The 27087-nt window shown below is 38.7% G+C and overlaps 1 protein-coding gene across 1 annotated transcript in view; it reads right to left on the bottom strand.

Annotated features, from left to right (window-relative positions):
- LOC136846232 (mucin-2-like) overlaps positions 1-27087 on the bottom strand; it is a 194396-nt gene that overhangs the window by 108769 nt on the left and 58540 nt on the right. The window contains exons 7-14 of the mRNA XM_067117034.1: positions 20960-21117; positions 20520-20606; positions 20243-20331; positions 13494-13631; positions 12564-12745; positions 9146-9599; positions 8275-8387; positions 7749-8155 (exon numbers count right to left, since the gene is read on the bottom strand). Of these exons, the coding sequence (XP_066973135.1) occupies positions 7749-8155; positions 8275-8387; positions 9146-9599; positions 12564-12745; positions 13494-13631; positions 20243-20331; positions 20520-20606; positions 20960-21117 (1628 nt within the window). The remainder of the gene's footprint in view (positions 1-7748; positions 8156-8274; positions 8388-9145; positions 9600-12563; positions 12746-13493; positions 13632-20242; positions 20332-20519; positions 20607-20959; positions 21118-27087) is intronic.

Genomic DNA, 27087 nt, shown 5'->3' with positions numbered 1-27087 from the left:
AGAATGCGTTGATCAGAGCTTTAACCGGACTGGAGAGAGAGAGAGAGAGAGAGAGAGAGAGAGAGAGAGAGAGAGAGAATAATTTATTTCATATATTAACAATGACAGGTAATATTTAGAGAAGTATCAAATTATTGTTTCATGTCATTAGATTTCTTTTCAGACAAATTATGTTGAAAATGAGAAGGCATATATTTTGGCCTTAACTTTAGTTTAAAGGATAATTTTAAATAGAACAGCGAATGTTATCATACTTTCAATTGCCATTCTTTAATCTTTCATACCAGTATGAAGTCAGGGTGCAGTTTCTAATGGAATTTAATCATTTTACACACACACCCCACAACATGCACCCACCCCCTACATCCTGCACCCCACACCTATATATATATACCCATCCCATCCCCATCCCATATATATATATATACACCCCTATATACCCCATACCCACACCTATATAATCCACAACTTCCATCCCATCCCCACCCTAATACATTAAGTTTAAAACTCCACCAGAGATATACCCCTAAATACATTATCACCTTAAATTAAAAGGGGTTGAACCATCACGTATCCTTTCCATCCCCACCCACCCCACAACACGCAATCCCCATACATCCTGCACCACCACCCACCCCATCCCAACCCCCATCCCACATCCCCCTGCACCCACATCCCAATCACACCCTCCCCATCCCATCCCCATCCCCCCAACCCCATCCCATACCCCCCACCCCACAACCCTCATCCCATCCCCACCCCATCACCATCCCTCAGTCCCTCCCCCACCACACCTCCCTACACCTCACCCCACACTTCTTCACCTTCTTCTTCTCGGTGTAGCAGCTCCTCTCTGTCTTCTGATGCTGATGTTGCATTACAAATCCTCTCGAGGAGAAACGGGAGAGGAACTGGAGGCTGCAACAGGAGACAGACCCGAAGTTCTTTATTGCTCCTCGGAATTGTTTCATTTTGCTATTGAGTAAATTGGGGCAGACTAGACTAGACAGCAGCGTCTTGTTTTACTCTCTCTCTCTCTCTCTCTCTCTCTCTCTCTCTCTCTCTCGGTATAATCGAGATATTGTGTTTCCATAAGTTATAAAAAAAGGAAATCTATGTACTGGGATATAAAAAAGAACTCAAATGTCGACTGGCCAAGAAAGCATATATCTCTCTCTCTCTCTCTCTCTCTCTCTCTCTCTCTCTCTCTCTCTCTCTCTCTCTCTCTCTCTCTCTCTCTCAATGAAACGTTTGAGACACTTTCTTGTCTGCTGCACATTTTATTGTGTTTTGTTTTGCCCATAATGCAGAAAATAACTCGCAATAATTATAACAATTTGGATTCTCCCCTTGTAAAGGTCATCCATTTCCCCACCGGATACTTTGGGGTTGAAGAACAGTCTTCCATCTTCTGAGAATAACCGCTTTCATCTCCCTCCAAAAACCACAAAAATCGTTTCTGGGGTGAAACAGACACTTAGGTTAGAATCTCTGCTCTACATGAGCCGCTGGATCCAGCATAAAATGGGCGTATATGCGCCACGTAAAGTGCAAAGAAGGAAGGATGGGAGGAAGGAATAAAAGCGTAAAAGCGGGGTGATGATGGAACGAAATAGATACTTAGTCTCAGCGGTGAGATTTTTTATATATAGTGGATTTGGGGATGGTTGATAAGACTGCTTCTTCTCTTCTTCTTCTTCTTCTTCTTCTTCTTCTTCTTCTTCTTCTAGCTCTACATATGCCAGAAACATTTCTTGTTCCTGGTACAATCCTTGTTTCTGGTTGATGTCACTGAATAATTTTTCATCATACTGATAAAGTGTTTACATGACTGAATTATTTTCCACCATACTGATAAAGTGTTTACATCACCGAATTATATTTCATCATACTGATAAAGTATGAGTGGCCATTAAATATGTAGGATAAAACATTTTCTTCTTAAACAAAGGAAAACGTATTTTCTTTAAACCAACACAAAGAGGCGACTCCATCTAAAAGAAAATATATACAACCCTTACAAGAGGCTAAATATTTTTCCCTCTCTGCAGAGGTGGAGAAGAAGAGCCTAATAAGCTTCGAACATTTCTCGGGTCAACAGCTCCTTTTTGTCTTCTGAGTGCTGATGTGGCACTACAAATCCCCTCGAGGGAGGAAACGGGAGAGGAACTGGGAGCTGCAACAGGAGAGAGGCCCGAAGTTCTTTATTGCTCTCTGAATTGTTTTTCTCTTTCGTCGTTGATTAAATTGGGGAAAGACTAGACATGATAGCAGCGCCTTGTTTTTCTCTCTCTCTCTCTCTCTCTCTCTCTCTCTCTCTCTCTCTCTCTCCCTTTGCTGATAAAATTTATCTCTTAGTTCAGGTGGAAATTCAGTGGGAAATGCATTGCAAATTTTCTTATATATATATATATATATATATATATATATATATATATATATATATATATATATATATATATATATATATACGTATTTATAAAATTCGCCCCTTCAGCCCGTTAGCTAGGAAATCAAATTTAATGGCGGCTGGAGGAGACTCCACTAAGAGAGGGGGGGGGGAACTTATATAGACCTACCCCCATATTGCCTGATTTTGGGGGACCATACCGAACTCTTAGTCCCAGCCATTAGGGACAGAAAGACCAGTCAGGGCTGTAATTGGGCTGCTATGCTGACTCTTAAGAGACATAGCTATAAGACCTATTCCTTTTCAAACTTTGTGCTGGCTGATTGCCTCTTCCAGATCGACTGATGTCCTTGTGCCCAACCCTAGAAATTGAATGAGATGGGATTGCGACCTCGCTGGTCACTCCTGTCGCGGACCACAAAAGCACCCAGTTGGTGCGGTCTCCCTTCCCTTTACACTGGCAAGATTTCGAGACTTCTGCGGTCGAAATTCGTCTTTTGCAAGTGAGCTCCATGCGCAGATGCAATAAGGTACGTCTTAAAGTCGCAATTAACGCCAGATTCTTTTTCTTCTCACGAATTTCTCTCCATTTTCAGTATTTCCAACTTTTCATTCTCCTAAAACAAAGCCCCTTTGCTTCCCGCAGCCTAGCACGCACATTTGACCCTCACGACTTGTCCCAAGCTCAAATTAAATTAGTTCAGTGATAATAATTAGAGCATTCCCACCAAAGTGTTACCATGTGCTAATCATATCTAATTGATCAATTCCTCCATTGTGCATAAGTAATTTCATGTGAGAGAAAGTCATTTGATTTGAATGCTAACCTGGAATTCTCTTCCAGAATCCTGTTATCTGGCTCTTTGAGTGGTCTGCCCCTGCCCTTGTGTACCAAAATAGCCTTAGACGTTTAACTGCCATCCTGCTACGTGCAAGAGTCTTTTGATTAAGCAGTCCAGGGGTGCTGGACACAGTTCCCCCTTTGCAAACAGTTGCGCGAACTACCCAAAATCACTCAACCAGTTTCAACAGCAGAAATTCATTTGCGTGTCAAACTATTTCCGGGCTGTAGCCCTTTCAGGTTCAGTTATTTGCTACACACTGTCTAACTGTTATTGCACACTGTATGTGCTTGCTTGCTGCTCAGTCAGCCCTTTCATATTAATTTCCTGATTGCTTCGTTTGTAAATAAATTCAGTTTAAAGTTATTGATGGGCTTTTAAAAAAGGTGACCTCCACTTCTCTGTTTACTTAGATGTGATATGAATGTAAGTCAGTTTATTCATTACATTTATCGCTTATATTCTGAGTGCTAGGGTTTGGCCCTAAGGCAGTTGACAAATAAATCCAGTTTCATTCTTCCAACCATCCTCAGAATATATATACATATTTATATATATATATATATATATATATATATATATATATATATATATATATATATATATATATATATATATATATATATATATATATATATATATATATAGATAGATATATATATATATATATATATATATATATATATATATATATATATATATATATATATAATATTGTATCTCTAAAGTTTTCAGCAAATATTTGGATAGTAAGGTTGCATTCCCCACACCCTTTCTTCAGCCTTGCTGTCCAACCTCTCTAACTGTCACTTCTTAGAGCAACTGTGGGGTTTTCTCACAGTTCCTTCTTTAGATCCTTGTACTTCATCTCCTTCATTTTGTGGATCTCTTTATCTTGCTGTCCAACCACTCCAACTCCCTCTTTTCACTGTCTTAAGAGCTGAATGGCCGAAAGTGCACCAGTGCTTGGCTTGACAGGATCAGTCTCATAAAATCAGTTATATACGAAAAGAAGTACTACAATTTTTCACAAGTTGTATTTAACAGAACTTTCACATTCTCAATCGATCCCTCATCCCCTTTATCTGCCGAGAGCGACCTGATTCCTTGAACAGCAGAAGCACCAATATGCAGTAAATGACCCTCGCTGTCAAACTTCTCCAAAGTTTCAGAGGTCCTTTATTCCTCACACCGCTGGACTGTGGAACGGTCTCCCTACTGAGGATGTCGTGCAATTGGAGCCTGAAAGTTCAAGCAAAGATGCAACGCATTGCAATCTGAAGTCAATTCACCTTCTATTTTGTTCATTTATTTATATATTTATGTTTTTAATTTTTGAATTATTACTTTTTTCTCTTTTCAAATGACTAATCTGCCCTTTCTATATATCCTATTATCTTCTGCAACTTCTTTCAGATGAACACCACCATATTCTTTGGAAGTTTGAATTTCAAATCAATGGCTTGCCGATCGAGGCTTGCCTACCCCACCGCCAAATCAAAGTTTCCTCATCTTATTAATAATGGGAAAATACGCTTGTTAATCTGAATAATTGTACTTGGCTAATCTTCCGAATTATTATTAATAATAATAATAATAACGCTGGTCAGTTACTGAACACATACATGACTTCTTCTAATGCTGTCCAAACATTTATTGAGCGAAGCAAAGTGTTGTGTACCGACGGTGATTGTGTTATTGACACCATTCAACGCGGTAGGTGACACCTAACAAATACAGTCTGGTTATCTGAAACGCCTTTAGTTATCGACGTTTAAATGAATCAATGAATAATCTGATAACTGAGTCATCGGGAATCGATGATTATTTGTGGATCTGAATATCTTCAAAATTCCCTTTGATTATTTTGTAATTATGTTCTTTTTTATCAAAAATTCTCTTTCATCAGCTTATAATTATTATTTTTAGACAAAAAAGTATATTTTCTTATGATATTTCATTAAAAAGACAACAAGGCTATGCAGCAATAATAATAATAATAATAATAATAATAATAATAATAATAATAATAATAATAATAATAATAATAATAATAATAATAATAATTTAGTTTGTTTATAAAACTTATATTTAAATAATCTAAACTAAGATATCAACCAATTTAGAGAGAGAGAGAGAGAGAGAGAGAGAGAGAGAGAGAGAGAGAGAGAGAGAGAGAGAGATTTTCGTTAAACGCCAACAAATCTGTACTTCAGTAAATAAAACCGAACGCAGTCTTGCTCATAGCGCAAGTATTCTCTGAGCGAAGAAGCCCATTTGTCGTCTGATTCTAAACAAGCAGACGCAATTTAGCTGGGACTGACGTGAGCCCCCAGATCTGTGCTTCCGTGGAATCCCATTCCAGGAGTGGAATATTCCATCGCATTCCAGAGATTCCAATGATTCCGTAAGAGGAATGTGGGACACTAGCCCATTTCATTTACATAGTCCGTCACAGATAATATGTCAGCATGTTTGGAATGTCTGAGAGAGAGAGAGAGAGAGAGAGAGAGAGAGAGAGAGAGAGAGAGAGAGAGAGAGAGAGAGAGAGAGCTTTGGTTAAGTCACATCATCCAGTAGTTGCCTTCCCAGATCGCTACAATGTTCAAATGCTGATTTAAACGAGGAATTTCCTTCCAGTTTGGTCAGCTTTATTTCCTAATAAATCCTGAGGCCACGACGGAGAACTTTTGAGTCCAGAGGCCCTTGGGGTCTTCCCCCCTTCCCCCAGTCATCTTTCATGACACGATCTCATAAATACTTTCACGGCCTCTGTTATAACCAAATGAAATTACCATTAAATTGGATATGAAGCTTTGGAAATGGCCCTTTGAAATGCGCCTCATTTGATTGGGAGGTTCCGTTGGAATTTCTCTGCTTTCGTCAGATTAAGTCATTTTTATCTTTCTAAGATCGTTTTTCTTTTGGTCGTAGATATTCATAGCAAATTTCACTTTCAGGGTGACTGGTTGGTGATAATCAATTGTGTAGAAACTATCCAGGTTCATATAGTCAGCTAGTTTCTTGATGTTAATCAGTTATTTTCTTTTAAATCACATGATATGATTGCCAGCATCAAATACTTGAAATGATTCCACCTAATTCTTTTGCTTGGTTATATAAGCGTTTTTCTTTTTGTGATTTCTATAACTGCTGTTGTGGACTACAGAATGTAAGTACATAAACAAACACACACACATATTCATATATATATATATATATATATATATATATATATATATATATATATATATATATATATATATATATATATATATATACATACTTACATACATATTTATATATATATATATATATATATATATATATATATATATATATATATATATATATATATATAGATATATATAGAAGAGAGAGAGAGAAAGAGAGAGAAATATGCTTTCTTGGCCAGTCCACAAGTTGTACGTTCTTCCTTTTATATACTGAGCAAAGAGATTTCCGTTTCTTATAACTTGTGTGAACGCCAATATCTCGGTTATATCTTTTAAAGGAAAGGAGAGAGAGAGAGAGAGAGAGAGAGAGAGAGAGAGAGAGAGAGAGAGAGAGAGAGAGAGGTTCCCATTCAATCCGTCAGACTTAGGACTCTCCTTAACCTCCCGTAGGATATTCAATTGCCTTGAGGCTCTAATCCTTTCAGTCCTTCCGAAGTCCTTTTTAGGGAATCCTGGCTCTCAATATTTGGAAGGAATCCCCAAACCATTTTGGTTAAAACGATGTTCCCCTTGTGTAATACGGGTTCGAACCTATCCCTTCTATTTGTCAGGCACTTCCTTTGATGGAAATAATATTGTGTCAAGTTCCTCTTTGGTCCTTTGGCAAATCGGTTTCTGTAGTATTGCTCGTAGTCATTTGGTTTACAATGGCTATATTATGACTTTACCAACACACATACATACATACATATAATAATACTTATACATATGCATATACTTATAGGAGAAGGAGAAGAAGAATAGGCAGTCTTATCACCCATCCCAAAACCCACATATATATATATATATATATATATATAAATCTGCCTTAATAAGCATCTCTCAGTTCCATCATCTCCATACTTTTACGCTTTTATTCCTTCCTTCCTTCCTTTCTTCCTTCTTTCTTTCATTCCTTCTTTCCTTCTACGCACTTCAGTGGCGCAAATGCTCACATTTACTCTCGATCCGTTGGTGATATACAGCAGAGATTCAAAGCTCAAGAACGATTTTTGTGGTTTTACGAGGGAGATGAAAGCGGCCATTCTCAGAAGATAGAAGGATGTTCTCAACTCCTACTGTAAGAATACGGTGGGGAAACGGATGATATTTGTAAGGGGAGAATGCAACGGGTTTTATTTATTGAGAGTTATCTTCTGAATTAGGGCAAAACAAAACACAGAAAATGAGCAGTAGAGAAGGAAGTATCTCAAACGTTGCATTGAGAGAGAGAGAGAGAGAGAGAGAGAGAGAGAGAGAATGCTTTCTTGGCAAGTCCACATATTGTGGGATGTGGGGTGGGCTGAGGGGTAGAGGTTGGGGTGTGGGGTGGAGAGTGAGGATGGGTGAGGTGGAGTGTGGGGTTTGGGGAGGGTGTGAGGGGTGGGGGTCTGGTGGGTGTGAGTTGGAATGTGGGTGTGGTGTGGTGAAGGGGTAAAGTGTGTGAGGGGGGGTGTGGTGTGGTGGGGTGGAATGCTGGGTGTGGTGTGGGGGTGAGTGTGGATGGTGTGTGGGTGGGTGAATGGAATGTGGGGTCTGGTGTGGGGTTGGGTGGTGTAAGAGGGGTGTAGGGTGGAGTCGGATGGTGTGGGGTGTGGGTTGGGGTGTGGTGTGGGGTGAGGATAGGGGTAATGTGGGGTGTGGTGGTTGTAAGGTTGTGATTATCAGGGGTGCAGTGATGTGTTATTCTGCAGTTCTATCAACTGAAACATTGTTACTCTTTTATTGTTGCTCTTTTTCCCTGGAAACTGTATCCGCTTGGGTCTGGAAACTGGAAAGGGTTTTGATGCGATCTCTCCCCTCCTACCTCAGTGCTTCTTTGAGCTGTTGGGTAAATGGTTTCCTGTGATGGATGGTTTGAACAAATGATTTTGCTGAAGGAGATTTTTTCACCAGATGAGGATGCTCATTTCTGTTCGTCTGATAATCATAATTTTTATGATCATAAAGACATGTTGAGGCAATTTTATGATTGAGTAGTAATGGTCTTAGGAGCTCTTGGAGATAAAAGCTATATTTACACACTCACACACAAAAACACACACATACACACATATATATATATATATATATATATATATATATATATATATATATATATATATATATATATATATATATATATATATATATATATATATATATATATATATATATATATATATATATATATATATATATATATATATATATAAATCTCACGTTAGTTATTGATTAAGCATCTCTCTAGTTTCATCATCTCCATACTTTTACGCTTTTATTCCTTCCTTCCTTCCTTCTTTCTTTCATTCCTTCTTTCCTTATATCATTTTCAGTGGCACAAATGCTCACATTTACTCTCGATCCGTTGGTGATATAGAGCAGAGATTCATGGCTCAAGAACGATTTTTGTGGTTTTACGAGGGAGATGAAAGCGGCCATTCTTAGAAGATGGAAGGATGTTCTCAACTCCTACTGTAAGAATAAGTTGGGAAACAGATGATATTTTTAATGGGAGAATACAACGAGTTTTATTTATTGAGAGTTATCTTCTGAATTAGGGCAAAACAAAACACAGAAAATGAGCAGTAGAGAAGGAAATATCTCAAACGTTGCAGTGAGAGAGAGAGAGAGAGAGAGAGAGAGAGAGAGAGAGAGAGAGAGAGAGAGAGAGAGAAATGCTTTCTTGGCAAGTCCACATATTGTGGGATGTGGGGTTGGCTGAGGGTAGAGGTTGGGTGTGGGTGGAGAGTGAGGATGGTGTGAGGTGGAATGGGGTGGGGGGAGTGTGAGGTGGGGGGTGGGTGAGTTGGAATGGGGTGTTTGGTGGGGGGTGTGAGGAGGGGGTGGTGGTCTGGGGTGGTGTGGGTTGGGGAATGTCGGATGGGTGTGGTGTGGTGTGGAATGTGTGGAGGTATGGGGTGGAATGTGGGATGTGGTGTGGGGCGGTGTGGGGTGTAGGGTGGAGTTTGGGGAGGAGTGTGGGGTGTGGGTTGGTGTGGTGCAGGGTGAGGATAGGTATTGGGTGTGGTGTGGGGTGGGGTGAAGGTGGTGTCCGGGTGGTGTGTAGGGTTGTAGTATGTTGATGGGGTGTGGTGGGGATTGTAGGGAGGGGTGTGGAAATGGGTGGTGTGTGGGGTGAGGTGAATATTTCTTTGGATATTATTGTTATTGTCTAGGTATCAAATAAACTTTCTCTCTCTCTCTCTGGCCCATTGTATTCCTTTTCCTTTGGGAAAATTTTGCGGTAGCTTTTCATCCAGCGCCACTTCAGTACAAACTGACTGAAATAGTTGGCGTTGTCTGCAGTTTCTATCAACTGACATTGTTACTCTTTTATTGTTGCTCTTTTTCCTGAAATGTATCCGCTTGGGTCTGGAAACTGGAAAGGTTTTGGCGATCTTGTCTCCCATTTCCCTCGTGCTTCTTTGAGCTGTGGGTAAATGGTTGGTGTGATGGATGGTTTGGGATTTTTGTGGATTTTTTCACCAGATGGTGAGGATGCTCATTTCTGTTCATGTCTGATAATCATAATTTTTATGATCATAAAGACATGTTGAGGCAATTTTATGATTGAGTAGTAATGGTCTTAGGAGCTCTTGGAGATAAAAGCTATATTTACACACACACACAAAAACACACACACACACACACACATATATATATATATATATATATATATATATATATATATATATATATATATATATATATATATATATATATATACATATAAATATATATAATGTGGATGTATAAATATAACAAACCTCAAAGAGGTCCTACCACCAATGCCTAATTAATTTTAAAGATGCCTCAACATGGCATTATAATAATAAAAATTACGATTATCAGACGAACAAAATGAGCATCCTCATCATTTGGTGAAGAAACTCTCCTTCAACAAAATCATTTGTTCAAACCATCCATCACTGGAAACCTTTTACCCAACGGCTCAAAAGCAGCACAAGGGAGGGAGGAGAGCGATCGCATCAAAACCTTTCCAGTTTCCAGACACAAGCGGATACAGTTTCCAGCGAAAAAGAGCAACAATAGAGGAGTAATAATGTCAGCTGATACGACTACAGAATAACGCCCGGTTTCCAGCCCAGTAGAAGTACTGGAAGTGGCATTGGATGAAAAACGCGTATCCGAACACAAAGTTTGACAAAGGTGGATTCCATACGGAATGAGAATGAATGCACATGGAGGCAAAGGGCCTTCAGGAATACAATGGGCCAGTTCAGAGCTTTCAACGGGCTGAGAGAGAGAGAGTGAGTTTATTTGACATCTAGACAATGACAGTAATATCCAAAGAAATATTCACCTCATCCCCACTCCACCCCACATCTCACACCCCCTCCACACCTCACACCCACACCTCACCCCACCCTTATCCCCACACACCATCCCACTCAACAACACCAACCTTCACACCATCCAACACCCCACCATACCCCAAACCCCAACTTACACACCCACATCCCGTCCCATCCCACACTCCCACCCACACCACACGACACACACACCTGCACCCCACCCCACATATCCCCACACACCCAACCCCACACACTGCCCCACCCCATACTTCCCCACCCCACCTCACCCCCACACACCCCAACCCACACCCCATCCACACCACACACCCACCTTCACACCCCACCCCACACCCCCATCCACACCATGCACCCCACCATTCCATAACCCCACCCCACCCCCATCCCACCATACACACCACACCCCATCCACACCATACACCACATGCCACACCACTCCCACACCCCATCCACACCATACACCCCACACCACAACCCCACCACACACTTCATTCCATTCCCTATCCTAACACAACACCACCCCACTGCACACCACAACCCACACACACCCCAATCTACTCCCACACCCCACCCCAACCCCACACCCAACCCAAAACCCCACCCACACAACAGACCCACACTCAGACCTCACCCCCACCCAAGACCCACACCCCTCCCCACATCCCCACCCACATCCCACACCCAACCCCACACCATTCCCAACCCCACATCCACACCTCTACCCTACACCCCACACACCATACCTCGAACCCTCACTACACCCCAGCCCTAGACAGCAACGTGACTTAGCATTAAGCTTTTATGAGGTTCTTTCCCAAAAGATGTATTTAGCTTATGGCTTCCCTTCCATAGATATTGAAGAACACGAAAGAATTTCGGGATATTCCTTCCCCTTTAATAAAGAAGAAGAAGAAGAAGAAGAAGAAGAAAAGGACATATGAAGGGAAATAAATCATGGCTGAATTGACAGAGGAAGATTTATTCATCTTCTACAGACGATCTCGTTATCGCTTCTCTCTCTCTCTCTCTCTCTCTCTCTCTCTCTCTCTCTCTCTCTCTCTCTCTCTCTCTCTCTCTCTCTCTCGTTTACCTAATATGATCCTACAAGTTATCAAAAACGGAAATCTAAGTGCTAGTTATAAAAACCACAAAATGTGGAATAGCCAAGAAAGAATATTTCTCCTCTCTCTCTCTCTCTCTCTCTCTCTCTCTCTTTCTCCTCTCTCTCTCCTCTCTCTCTCTGTTAAGCGTACATTGAGTACCACAGACAATTAGAATTATTGGCATTTGTCAGCATTTCAAAAGTGGCAGATGTCACAAAACGTGCAAGATGCACTTTATCTTTTCGTCAATAGATAGAAAGAACTATTTAATGGCATTTGCGAATCATTTCATTTCGTAACATGTTGTAATGTTCTGTGTTGTAGTAAGACCTTTTATTATTACATCAGTTAAAATGAGCTGAAGGCTCTATAAATCGTTCGTGAAGAAGAGAAGAGAAAGATTTGCAATAAACAGGCAACAGAAGCGATCATCTAAATATGCTGAGTTTATTCAACATGAGACTCTTTCTAGTTTTCGCATATTTTGCAAAAATATTACTCTTAATATTTCAATAAATGCATAATTTATTGTTATGTAAGACAGAGCTGCATTTCATTATAAGTGTTGGAAAAAAATTAGGATCCTAAGCCCATATCGAATGACATTATTATTATTATTATTATTATTATTATTATTATTGAAAAGGATGGCTGTATTATGGGAATTTATCTTATACAGGACCCTCACCAGCGCCATTTTGCAGGAGGAGGTCGAGAAACTGAGGCGTGCTTTCCACAGCCATAGCTCCTCTGTTTCACCATCGAACATAGCCAAAACCGCTGCCTCCCCTTCCTTGACGTCCTTGTGGAGCAGAGGGAGGCCTCTTTCTCTACGAAGGTCCACACGAAGAGGGCGAACCTGGGCATGTGTATGAACGGGGCGAGCGAGTGCCCCGAGAGGTATTAGCGCTCCACCATCAGCGCCTACGTCAGGAGGGCCCTCTCGCACTGCTCCTCCTGGAATGACACACGAAGAAATGGAACGTGTAGCCCAGACCCTCGTCGACAATGGACACCCAAACCAAAATACAGAAGAGTCTATCAAGGCGAACATCGACAAATGGTACCAGCAGGAACCTCGCCCTGATGCCCCTGAACGCATAGAGCTCTTCTATAAAGGACAATTTCATCATAAATATAAAGAGGATGAACGTGCCCTTAAAAACATCATCGAGGATAATGTCTGCCCCGTTGATCCTAATATGAATCTTCATCCGGTCATTTATTACAAGAGCGAAAAGAGAGCAGCCTGGTGATGAGTAACAATCCAGCCCCCCCTCAGCAGGACCCCTTGAAGAAAACCACCGTGGTATACCGGTACTCATGTCCTGTTCAAGGTCGCTTCGGTTCTTACATCGGTATGACCACCATGCGTTTCTCCAAGAGGATTTCCTGCCACGCCCAAGAGGGAGCCATCTTTAACCATGCCAGGACCGCCCATAACCAGAGAATTGCAAGAAAAGATATAATCACGAATATGGAAATAATTGACCGAACTACGGACCACCGCCGCCTGCGCCTCTTGGGAGCATTGCATATTGGGAAGGAGAAACCAACCCTCAACATTAAGCAGGAAACCTCCCTCCTCCCTACGGCTGCCAGGAGACCTGCACCGAACGACCCCCATAGCAAACAAACGAATCAAAATTCCGCATCTGAGGATCGAAATTCTCACTTTCATTAACAGCACTACTATGCCGCTCGCAACCAACGAGCTGGTCGAAACATGTCGATGGTACCACAACCTGAAGTAGAAGAACCTGAATCCAGACCAGGAAGGATTCCACGGATATCTGATTGGATATTTTAATAAAAGACTTCCTGCATTCCGCACACTATCCTTTTTCCAGTATGAATATTGGTCAGTTGCTGATCAACACAGCAGAGCCTGAAGAGCAAATTATAAGGGAAATAGAAAAGATCCTGTATAGGATAAATTCTCATAATACAGCCATCTTTTTCAATAAGACCTGTTTAAGAGGGTCTATTTCCTTTATATTATTATTATTATTATTATTATTATTATTATTATTATTATTATTATTATTATTATTAGGCAGAAATGGAGCAATGAAAATTCCACCTGACCAGATATTAATCTATCCTTTTTGGAACTATTATTATTATAATTATTATTATGATTATTATTATCTTAGTTTATCTCAAACTGATAGATACATATCTCTGACGTATACGATTATTTCTCCTAAATATTTCCCACCATGATTTATATTTCAGGAAATCACTAGACGTGTTTTTTCACCTCTCTCTCGAAACGTAGACCATCTAAACGGGAGGGCCTCAACGAGGTAATCCTCATCCTGCCTCACTGAAAGAACCTCCACCTCTAACAAGTAACTGCCAGTGTACATATCTATAAAGAGTTTTTCAGAATAAACAGGATTTCCTTGAAACGGTGGATGAAACTTGGATGACGCCCATCAAACTTGATGGAACTTTTGAGATGCCTCTCTTCTCTACTACACTATTTTTATGTATTTTTAGTTTTCTGAAAAGAAAACTTTTGTGCCAACTTTGTCTGTCCCTCCGCACTTTTTTTGGCTTCACTTTTTCTGTCCGCCCTCAGATCTTAAAAACTACTGAGGCTAGAGGGTTGCAAATTGGTATGTTGATCATCCACCCTCCAATCATCAAACATATTAAATTGCAGCCCTCTAGCCTAAGTAGTTTTTACTTTATTTAAGGTTAAAGTTAGCCATAATCGTGCTCCTGGCAACTATATATATGCCATGCCACCACCGGGCCGTGGTTAAAGTTTCATGGGGCGCGGCTCATACAGCATTACACCGAGACCACAGAAATTTAGATCTATTAGCGGTGGCCTTGATTATACGTTGTAGTGACTTGTACAGAAAACTCACTTGCGCCGAAGAAACATCGGCGCATTTTTTACTTGTTACAATTTTATTTGGTCATAAGCGCTGTTCCACCTTCGTGAATTCCACGATGCAGAAGATAATTCTCAATAAATAAAACCCTTTGCATTCTTCCCATGTGAAGTTCATCCATTGTCCCACCTGTTGCTTGAGAGTTGAGAACCGCCTTCCCTCTTCAGAGAATGACCGGTCTCTTTCCCCTCGCAAAGCCCCGAAGACAGTTCCTGGGTAAAATAGATACCGAGCTCGAATCTCTGCTCCATTTCAACCACGGATCGAGTGTAAAATAGAAGTATTTGTGCCGGTTAAGTGCGTAGAAAAAGGAGGGAGGGAAGGAAGGAAGGAAGTTAGGAAGGAAAGCGTAAAAGTGGGGAGATGATGGAACGAGAGAGATGCTTATAGCCTCACCGGTGGGATTTTTTTCATATATAGTGGGTTTTGGGATGGGTGACAAGACTGCTTCTTCGTCTCTTTCTTATTCTTCTTCTTCGCCTCGCTCTCTTGCTCTGCTGATGCCAGGAACTCTTTTTATGATAAAATGTTTATATCAGCGAATTATTTAATATTATACTAATAAAGTGTTTATATCACCAAATTATTTTTCATCATACTGATAAAGTGTTGATATCACTGGATTATTTTTCATCATGCTGATAAAGTGTTTATATCACTGAATTATTTTTCATCATACTGAGACTAAATTAATTTTCATCATACTGATAAAGTGTTTATATTAGTAAATTATTTTTCATCATACTGATTGCGTTTATATGACTTAATAATTTTTCATTATAGTGATAAAGTGTTTATATCACTGAATTATTTTTCATCATACTGATAACATTTATATGACTTAATAATTTTTATCATACTGATAAAGTGTTTATAATAGTAAATTATCTTTCATCATACTGATAAAGTGTTTACATGAATGAATTATTTTCCATCATACTGATAAAGTGTTTATATCAGTAAATTATTTTTCATCATACTGATAAAATGTTTATATTAGTAAATTATTTTTCATCATACTGATAAAGTGTTTATATCAGAAAATTATTTTTCATCATACTGATAAAGTGTTTATATCAGAAAATTATTTTTCATCATACTGATAATTATATATATATATATATATATATATATATATATATATATATATATATATATATATATATATATATATATATATATATATATGTGTGTGTGTGTGTGTGTGTGTGTATGTGTGTGTGTATATATGTAAGTATGTATGTATGTGTGTTTGTATTCTACAGTCAATAACAGCAGTTATGGTAATAAAAAAAAAGGAAAATATTTATATAACCAAGCAAAAGAATTAGGTGGAAGCATTTCAAGTATTTGATACTGGTAATGCTGTCATGTGATTTAAAAGAAAATAACTGATTATCCTCAAGAAACTAGCTGACTATTTGAACTTGATAGTTTCTTCAAAAGGTTATTGTCACCAACCAGTCATCCTGAAAGTGAAATTTGCTATGAATATCTACGACCGAAAGAAAAACGATTTTAGAAAGATAAAAATGAATCGTAATATAACGAAAGCAGAGAAATTCCAACGGAACCTCCCAATCAAATGAGGCGCATTTCAGAGGGCGATTTCCAAGCTTCATAGCCCATTGATTGTCATTTCCTTTGGCTATGACTGAGGCCATGAAAGCATTTATGAGATCGTGCCATAAAAGATGATTTATGGGGAGGGAGGGATGACCCCGAGGGCCTCTGGACTCAAAAGTTCTCCGTCGTGACCTCAGGATTTATGATACATAAAGCTGACCGAACTGGAAAGAAATTTCTCGTTTAAATCAGCATTTCAACATTATAGCGATCTGGGAAGGTAACTACTGTATGATATGACTTAATTAATTCCTGTACAACAAAGCTCTCTCTCTCTCTCTCTCTCTCTCTCTCTCTCTCTCTCTCTCTCTCTCTCTCTCTCTCTCTCTCTCTCTCCAATTATGAATAATTATAGCGATCTGGAAAGGTAACTAGGGTTTGCAATTAATTATTACCTTGGCTCTGGGAAGATCTCTCTCTCTCTCTCTCTCTCTCTCTCTCTCTCTCTCTCTCTCTCAGGCGTTCCAATCACGGTGACATACTGTCTGTGACGGATTATTCCACCCTCCGGAATTAGATAGAATTACTCTGCTTCTGGAATAGTATGGAATTATTCCACTTCTAGGATGGGATGGAATTATTCTAGTCTTTGGAATAGCATTTCACCCAAACACAGATCGGGAGGCTCTCGTCAACCTCAGCTAAATTGTCCCTGTTTGTTCAAAATCAGACGACAATTGGTCTTCTTCGCTTAGAGAATGTTTATGCTGGGGGCAAGACTGCTTTTTTTTTTTTTTTTATAATGAAGTGCAGTGTTGTTTTGTGTAACAAAAATTTTTCTCTCTCTCTCTCTCTCTCTCTCTCTCTCTCTCTCTCTCTCTCTCTCTCTCTCTCTCCCCCCCTCTTTTGTTTTGTCTGTCTGTCTGTCTTTTACACTAGTGGGATACATAAAGAGGCAGTTCAAATAGATAAACAAGGAAACGGTGCTGCAGCTCAACACATCCATAGTTAGACCTCATCTTGAATATGCAGCACAGTTTCGGTCACCAACACTAAGAAAGGACATAAATAGATTAGAAGGGGCACAAGCAAGAGCCTCAAATTAATTCCACCCAAGCAAATAGGTTACCAAAGACGACTAGAGAGCCTGAACATCTATGGCTTAGAAACACGTCGATTGCGAGGACAACTCATAGAAACATTGAAAATACTGAAAGGCATAACAAAAGTAGACAGTAACCTCTTCACATCAAACGAAAACCAGGCAAGAAATAACGGATGGAAACTAGAACTGAAGAGATATAACACATCTCATTGTGGGAACTTCTTCACATACGAGATATGTGACATATAGAATAAACTGCCACCAGAAGTTGTAAACAGCAACAATGTGGAAATGTTTAAAAGAAAGCTAGACAAAATCATTAGAACACTGTGAATAAACAGTAAAACCTGCTCCTTGAAATAAGTGAGCACATGATGCCTCCTCGGATGGACTAAAAAGTCTTTGAAACATCCTAATCCTTTTAACTCTCTCTCTCTCTCTCTCTCTCTCTCTCTCTCTCTCTCTCTCTCTCTCTCTCTCTCTCTCTCTCTCTCTCTCTGACACTTTCCATTTGGGAGAGACGTCACCAGGAGAAAGTTAGTGGTCATTGAGAGTCCAAATCCAACGGAGAAATCGACCAAACTTTCTAGAAAGAAAGTTTTCGGTTCCTAAGAAGTTTGTTTTCCCCTTCGAGGAACTACAAGATGTGAGAAGCCCAATACAGGAATAAGTTTTGAATGACTGCTCCTTAGGGAAAAGGAAATGAAAAGCTTTATATGTTTTCCATCAATTCTTTTCAGAATTTATATCGCATTTTTATGAGTAATATGCAGTTCATATCAGGAATCAACGGTTAGATGTGTAAAAATATGCTACATATATGTGCACATGTGAGTATATGCAAGGCACACACAAGCACACACGTACATACATACATGTATATATATATGTGTGTGTGTGTGTGTATGTATATATATATATATATATATATATATATATATATATATATATATATATATATATATATATATATATATATATATATATATATATATATATATATATATATTGCATATAAAGGACGTAGTGTCGAAAGGCCTCAGCACTCCAGTGTTTCCGTTTCCTTCTGTGGATTTTATCTTTATTTATATATTCATCACGTTCCATATATATATATATATATATATATATATATATATATATATATATATATATATATATATATATATATATTATAATATATATATATATATATATATATATATATATATATATATATATATATATATATATATATATATATATATATATATATATATATATATTCATACATATACTTAACATACCCCAACAAAAATACCAGACTTAAGTATAACCACTCAGACATCTCACTTGCCCAAAGCAATTAGCAACTAAAAGGGTACAAGCACATTGCTACGAGCATTTCCTGACAAGATGAAGAAGTCTCAATAAAAGCTTTATTAAGGTGTTTCCTGGAGGGAGATCTCATCTCTCTTTCCTCTCTCATGATAATGGCAGCAATTTTGTCTTATTTATAATTTATTTCAATTTGGTAATAACAGTAATTGTTTTTTTAATGTATAATCTAATTCAGTTTAAGTTAGTCGGTAATTTCTTTTTACACGTTTTTTTTCTTTATAACGAAAGTGAATATTGTTATTCAGTGTAGAAATATCACTTTCCTTATCTTGTTTTTTGCTGAAGATAATTAATTGGGAGTTTATGATGTATCAAAATATGGAATTAAGAATCGAGATTTAATGAAATATCAGATTATTCCTCAAAGAATTTGTCACATCATCTAAATAATATCACCATTGTTTGAAAAACTCGATCTTCATACTTAATAAATAATAATAATAATAATAATAATAATAATAATAATAATAATAATAATATCACTGGTATTTCCAATAATAATAATAATAATAATAATAATAATATCACTGGTATTACCATTGTTAATATTCAACAATATTAGCAATAATAAGCACGATTCCCTTCGGCAAAAAAGCAGAATAAGAAAAAAGTTGAAAAATAAAAATTCAAACAAGACGGAATTGTTAATAGGTAAAAAAATCATCTCTAAGTTAAAGTACAGGAAAGCCAACGGCAAATTGGGAAATGTTCAGATTTGACCTAAACAGAAAGAAATATCTTTGAAATTGGAGTCCACAGCAATTATAAGAAAAACAGAGCAAATAAGCATAGGCTTGGGAAAAGTATATAAGCAGGACTTATCTATTTTACACTGTGATTGAAAATAATGATTAATTTAAAGTTATTTGACCTGAACAGAACAAAATATCTTTCGAAATTCAGTCTAAAGGAAAGATACAAAAAACAGAACAAAAAGCATAGGTTTATCTAAGGTATATAAACACAGTTATCTGTTATACACTGAGAATGCAAATAGTAATGTTCTTAAGTTACACACAGCCACCTGAGCATAATATCTTGTAGAAGAATTACACAATAACCGTAAAGTTACCTATTAAAAAATTCCGTTTTTTTATTATTTTTGTTCTTCATTATTCTGTTCTCTGACCAAGGGAGTCTTGCTTCTTTTTATTTCCATTAATATTTAACAATGGTAATACCAGAGATATTATTATTATTATTATTATTATTATTATTATTATTATTATTATTATTATTATTACTGATGAACTGCGTGCAGCCTTCCACCGACACAGCAGTCTCCGCTTTACCATTGAACACAGCGAGGACGGCCACCTACCCTTCCTGGATGTCCTTGTTGAGCTGAAGGAGGACTCGTTCTCTACCACGGTGTATATATACCAAACATACGAACCTTGGTATGTGCCTGAACGGCGACAGCGAGTGCCCCGAGAGGTACAAGAACTCCACCATCACCGCCTACGCCAGGAGGGCCCTTACCCACTGTTCGTTGTGGACCGACACTCACCGTGAAATGGAATAGGCCTCCCAGGTATTAGTTAATAATGGTCATCCCAACGGAAGCGTCCAGGCCGCCTACAGAAGGACGATGGAGAAGTGGTATAACCAAGAGGAGAGACGAGATACACCTGAGATGATCACCCTCTTCTACAAAGGGAATTACCACTCACCATACAAGGAGGACGAACGGGCCTGAAAAATATCATTAGGGACAACGTCGCCCCCACCGACAGCAGCAAGAAGATCCAACTGGTTATCTTATACAGGAGCAAGAAGACGTGCAGTCTAGTGATGAAGACCAACTCTGCCCCTCCCCAAGATCCCATGAAAAGGACGAATGTCATATACCGATACACGTGCCCTTTCCGAGGATGCCCCGGAACTTACATCGGCATGACATCCATGCGCCTCTCCAAACGGATCTCTTGCCATGCCCAGGAGGGAACCATCTTTAATCACTGGAAGACTGCCCACAACCAGAGGATCCGCCGCAGCGACATTGTCGGACATCCGAAATTATTGACAGCGCCCCTGACCTTCGTCGTCTTCGCATCCTAGAGGCGCTCCACATAGGGAAGGAAAAACCGTGCCTTAATGTAACTCAGGAGACCTTCCTTCTCCCTACGGCCACCAGGAAAGCCAAGGACACCCAGGCAAGATCCGCATCCCAACCTACGCCCCTCAAGGACGACCTCCAGAGCACCGAGGGTGATCGCCTTGTGAGATTTCACCCCGAGGATGACCTGCAAGATCGCCCCTCGCACCCACCTACGACCCAATCAGGGCAGCCAGCATGACCACTTGAACCAGGGCTGCCAACTTATCACATCTGGTCAGGTGATGCTAACACATCATCACCCTTCAGTTGCTGCCCAAATGAGATGCCACATAAAAGATGCATTATTGACTTTATGTTTAATAGAATAAGTAATGTTAAATAAAGGAAGTCAGTATTTATCGTTTATTAATCAAAATATGAATGTTTGAGTTCAAACCAGCACTTGGCTCACTGTCTGTTCGAGGCTAGTCTACCACATCTTGACTCAGGGTGCCTGTGCGAGGCTAGACTGACTGACTGACAGGGTGGCTCAGAAAAAAAAATATTGAAGACTAATTCGTATGCAAGACTTCGACCCTGACTTCAGCTTCCCATAAAGAGCGATTATTGTACTTTCACGCACAAATTGTCAACCTCGAAAGCAACGTCTGGCAACCACGGCAGGGGGGAGGAGGGTGCCGCCCTGGCGGGCAGTAGGTTGATTGACTGATCTGTGGCCATTAAAATTGGCGTCACAACATCTGGGTCATTGAACGTGGCAGGCAGCAGAGTTGCCGTGAAGTGACTGAATGATTTAAAGGGACACCTTATTATGTCATCTTGTCATTTCAGGCTCTGAAATGTTTTGACTTGGAAAAAAAAGAGAGTAAAAGGTGAAAGCTAAAATTACAAAGAGCAAAGCCTGAGCTTCATCAGTCACGTGTGGTTTCCATTCTCAAGCTTCATTAACAATGAAACCTCATGGGGAGGTCTGTTGCTGATTAAAGTTGTTCATTGTTATTCTCAAAGAGAGCAGTCTCCTCGTGCATTGTGTTTTCCAAGAGCACCTCACGTTTGTTCCCGGAATTTCTTAGCCTCCGAAATTGCAATATTCCCTCAGAGCCTGTCACAGGTATTATACCCGAAATTCATAAAAGAAGCTGCACTCAAATATTTTACGAATTTTATTAGCTAAAACGAATTTTTGACCATATTTCTTATATTTCTGAAACGGTAAAGAAGTTTTCTCTCATTTCGTCAGAATTTTTCGTCAAGAATTCCCGAATGAACACACCAAAATAAATAACACAATAGCATAATCAAATCATAATAATTTCATTTTACCAAATGATGCGAAAGCCATGTTTTACGCACAAGAAGTTAAAATTTCTCTCCTTGTCTAAACCCAAAAGATCTTTAGTTTCTCCTTTGCAAATTCTGCGGGACAAGGTCTCGCATGGCGGTGGTACGATAATTTCCCTTGGCATCCACTATGCATCTGACATGGCTATGTTCATTCACAGAAAACCATACTGTTCCAAGACTTCACGAAATCTCGTGTTGTTGCGTCTAACAAGCGTAAAACGGATTGGGCAACAGCAGGGAAGTTCCAGAGAGAGAGAGAGAGAGAGAGAGAGAGAGAGAGAGAGAGAGAGAGAGAGAGAGAGAGAGATTTTCTGTAAAACTGTCAAGAAGAAGCCACGTTAGCAAGAACCAAAGTTATAGCTTAGGATGCTGTCAAGACACTGCAGTTTTACTGGAATTCCAAACCTTACTATTTTTGAGACGGAAATTGAGAGAAAAGAAGGTTTGGAAGGTGTAACAGGAGGATGAAAACCTTTTGTAGTTGCTCTATGAAACACTTGTTAGGAGAGGGATGAGGAGAATAAGATGGAAGAGAGAGAATGTGAACGAAGGTACAGTAAAAAGAATGAAAAAGGTTGCAGCTATGGGCAGTGGAAGGGACGATCAAAGAACATTAAGTAATTCTTACAATGCACTGCGTGAGGTGCACTGGCGGCATTCGCCTCCCCCCCCCCCTCCGCCTACGGGGATACTAGCATGATGATTCTGATTAGTTCCTTGATTAGAGCGTTCGTGTAATTGTGGTTCCAGTTGACAGTCTCAGAGAACAAGAGGTTTTCTGAGAACGAAATTCTCACCCAGGCGAGAATGTGTATGATTATTCTCGGTTCAAACCCTCCATGAAAACTGATGTCCTTCGTCAGGTTTCAGAGACATTTGGCCCAAGAGAAGTCTGTATAGATAACAGCCTTGTCTTTGAAGTCTCGAGAGCGCAGTGGGTGTCTGTTGTCTGTGTATATTCGGAAGAGACAAAGGAGGATGGCATGACCTTCGTTTTTTGTAGTTGAAGGAAAACCTAAAGTTTAAAAACAGGTGCGGTGGTTGTATAATGGGAATCACGAAGGCCTGCAGAAATGTTGAAGGTATTAAACTGATCCTTATTAGAATCAACTGTAATTCTTGACATGATATGAAACAGGAGAGCATCGTTAGTTTCGCAAAAAAAAAAAAAAATAAAACGATAAAAAATATGACTGTGACTAAAAATCAAGAAGATATTGGACTCTAAAATATTAGTTTTTTGCTTAAGACACATTCACAAAAAAGAAAAAAAGAAACATTTTAGTTAAACAAAATAAAATGTGATAAAGAATGAATAAAATGTCAATAAAAAAAATCAGATTGAGTGACACTGAAATTTTTGCAATTTCTGTTTAGTCCTCAGTACTTTTCCCTTTTAAATGACTAATAAATTTGGTAACTTGCTGTTTGCCATAAAGGCCTCTCAAATAAAAACTAAATATTCAAAAACGTTCTTATAATATTTCCATTTTGGTGAGGACAGATCGAAGTTCAGGAAATGTTCAGTTAGATGTTAATCCACTTCAAATGTGATGTGACAAGAAGCAATGCTTGCTGATATGTCAAAGTGTTATGTGAAGAATAAACTTCACTTTATAACTGTAGACTTGAAACTTATGGCGGGAATAACAACATTCTAGATTTTCTTTACAAAAACCTAATATTGTAAAAGATAAAACAAACCTTTCACACGTCGTTCTCGGGAGTGAAGGCGAACTTTAATCTTGTATACATTCCACCTTTCAGGGCTAAATTCTCAAGTCAGGTTTTTTTTTCCATTTAGAGAAACAAAGCGCAATAAATTCTTCCTAATGGAGAACAGGGGACCACGCCACGTCCTGCATTTGCGTTCGACAAAAATAAATGCTTTACAAAAGACTGAAAAAGTGGAATGATGGAAATTGAATGGCCAACATTCGTTCTCGGAGAAAAGGAATTTATCCTGAAAACACATTCAGCTGTTGATTTCACTATAGCAGCCATTTTATTTTGATGCAAAGAGAAATGTATCAGTCTGAAACCAAACGAACAGGAATAAAATTGTTTTTGATAAAACAGCAGATTTGCTGGTATAAAGGAAGTTGTCTACACTTTTATTTTGTAATAAGCTTTCTTATTACTTTTTACTATTATTTATTCAGAATCTCTGGGGACATCTAAGATTTTCACGTTCTGGGAGAAATTTTTCAGAAACTTTTTCCTTTATTTCTCAAAGGAAAACAGCCACAATGTTCTCAGAACAGAGCTTGACGAAAACATTTACTGGATAAGCAAATGTTATGTTAATTATCTGATAAGGGGTTTTAAATACAGTATGTTAGTTTGCATATTAGTGATGAGAGTTGATAGATATGCTTTTATGAGAGATTAGACCTGCTGGAACTTCCGTAAGAAATAGTTTTGTTTGCCTAAAGGCTCAAGGAGCCAAGAGGAGGCCTATCTTCCTGCCAATTTTGAGAGAAAGGCCGAAGAGTGAATAGGGATTTCGCTCAAATCATACACCAGTACTTGAACATGGAAATTGTAACCGATATCAACAACGAACATATAAAGACACAAAGAAGATTAAAGAGTAACTATACTGTGCTCTATGTGAATATTTACGTGTCCTAACTACACCCAGTTTGCATGAGACCCTAAAAATAGTGAACAGCTGTACTAAATGTCAAAAAGTACTAGAGTAAATTCTGATATTATTTTATCCTTCCAAAAAGTGTCTTTTCGTCTCATTTATACATTTTTAGGCTTTACTTAATTTTTGCCTTTATCATCTACTACGTGGTCCATTCTGGAGAGAGAGAGAGAGAGAGAGAGAGAGAGAGAGAGAGAGAGAGAGAGAGAGAGTTGAAAATAAATGTAAATCCCGCGTTCCGTGAGGAGAGAAACTTTTGTTAAGTGTGGGAGGCCTTCATAAAATACCGCTACATATTTTCTGACTTCTTGACACTGACTGTGACAACCAGACCACCGAGATAAGAACTTCCTTTGCCGTTGTGATTTATGCATCCCAGAGAGAGAGAGTCCCTTTTCATAAAGAGAGAGAGAGAGAGAGAGAGAGAGAGAGAGAGAGAGAGAGTGTGATTATTTCAAACGTCCCTTTTCATAAATGAAAAATAAAGAAATACATTTGAGGCGAATAAACAGAAAAATAAATAAAACAGAGAGAGAGAGAGATTGATTGATTAATTGTGGGTTATCTGGCGTCACAACTACCAGGGTCACTGACGCCGAATACTAAATGTGATCTTTTCACTTTTATAGTATGTTATAAAAATTAAAAATTAAATTCTGCTAAACAAAACTACATATAAATTTCATTAAAAAGAAAAAACAAAAAATAAAACTAAAATAAATAAATATATAAAATTCTGCTAAAAAGAAATATTAATAAATTTGATCCGATAAAAACAGTATAACTTAAGAAAAAATATATATATACTAAGGCAGCACATCTGTCAAATATATTTGAGAAGACCAGCTTCTTTGATAAAAGAGATAACATTATTAATACATATGCTTTCTCCCAACAGTTTTTCCATGCTATAATTAACACCTGCTTCACTGCTATATGATAAAAAAACGATTCCTAAGTTCCACTAGACTGGGACACTCAACCAGCAAATGCCTAACAGTCGGTGGAACCAAGCAATCGTCACAGAAGGGCTCATTCTCCCCATTCATCACATAGCCGCGAGTTAAACGTGTATGGCCAATATGTAATCTACACAATACAACCTCCCACTTCCCTGGCATTAGGGAGAGAGAGAGAGAGAGTGGATTTTAATTAATCCAAATCCTTTGATATGTTTTCATTCCTCAACCGACTCCTGAAGGAGAAATATGATCTGAGGCTGGAAACCAGCTTTGGCCTCTCTCCTGTGTAGGGCTTTGTAAACCGGATATCCTACAAGTCCATCTCTCTCATGTTTCCCAAAGGACGTTTGAAGTCCAAAGGTGATGAAAGTCCACTGAGAGATAATCACTAGAAAGTCCTTCATTCACAGTTCACAAGATTCACTTCTCTGAAATGTAAATATGGCCCTTGATTGGAAATTGTAAGAGATTTTAATTTTTCTTCGTGTAATGTCGAATGGAGATGGATGATACACGTGACTTCCCTCTTGCATTTTCTTCTAAACTCCTTCCTCCTTTGTGTCTATTTCTGCCTCTGTTGAAAACTATCCATTGCTGAGAGATATGAAATTGGTATTTAATATTAAATATGAACTGAATATGATAATAAGATATATCGGCCATGACCAAACCTCACGGGGGTGGAAGGAGAATAAAGATACAATTCATCATAGGTGAAGCGAACAGCCTCTCTCTCTCTCTCTCTCTCTCTCTCTCTCTCTCTCTCTCTCTCTCTCTCTCTCTCTCTGATAAATCTCAAAGTCAATTAGCAACCCTAAATCTGTTAACAATTTCTCGTGAACATCAATTGTGTTTCCACTTATTCCTTCATGAACTCAGATGCCTTGAAGTAATTCAGCATAATTCCCATCTAAATATTCAAGAGTGGCTTGTTCTGAATTGCTAACATAAAGTATGACATGACATTTTCCATTTTCCTGCCACGAATATTACCGCTACGGTTTCCCTCCCCCCATAAATACCATAATGGAATGTACCATTGCTCATTAGTCTTCCGGTTCAGTTCAAACTATAAGTGAATATGTTTTAGTAATAAACTTTGGTTGTAAATCTGGCTAAGAATGAAACTGTAGTTAGTGATGTGACAAAAATGCACGGGAACTGCGATGATAAATATATGGGAGTATATTTATGTAACATAAATATACTGGGAAAGGAAA

This window comes from Macrobrachium rosenbergii, chromosome 15 (genome assembly GCF_040412425.1).
Source record: "Macrobrachium rosenbergii isolate ZJJX-2024 chromosome 15, ASM4041242v1, whole genome shotgun sequence".
NCBI lineage: Eukaryota > Metazoa > Arthropoda > Malacostraca > Decapoda > Palaemonidae > Macrobrachium > Macrobrachium rosenbergii.
Note: the sequence above shows the minus strand (reverse complement) of the source record. Positions and strands in the feature narration are given on the sequence as shown.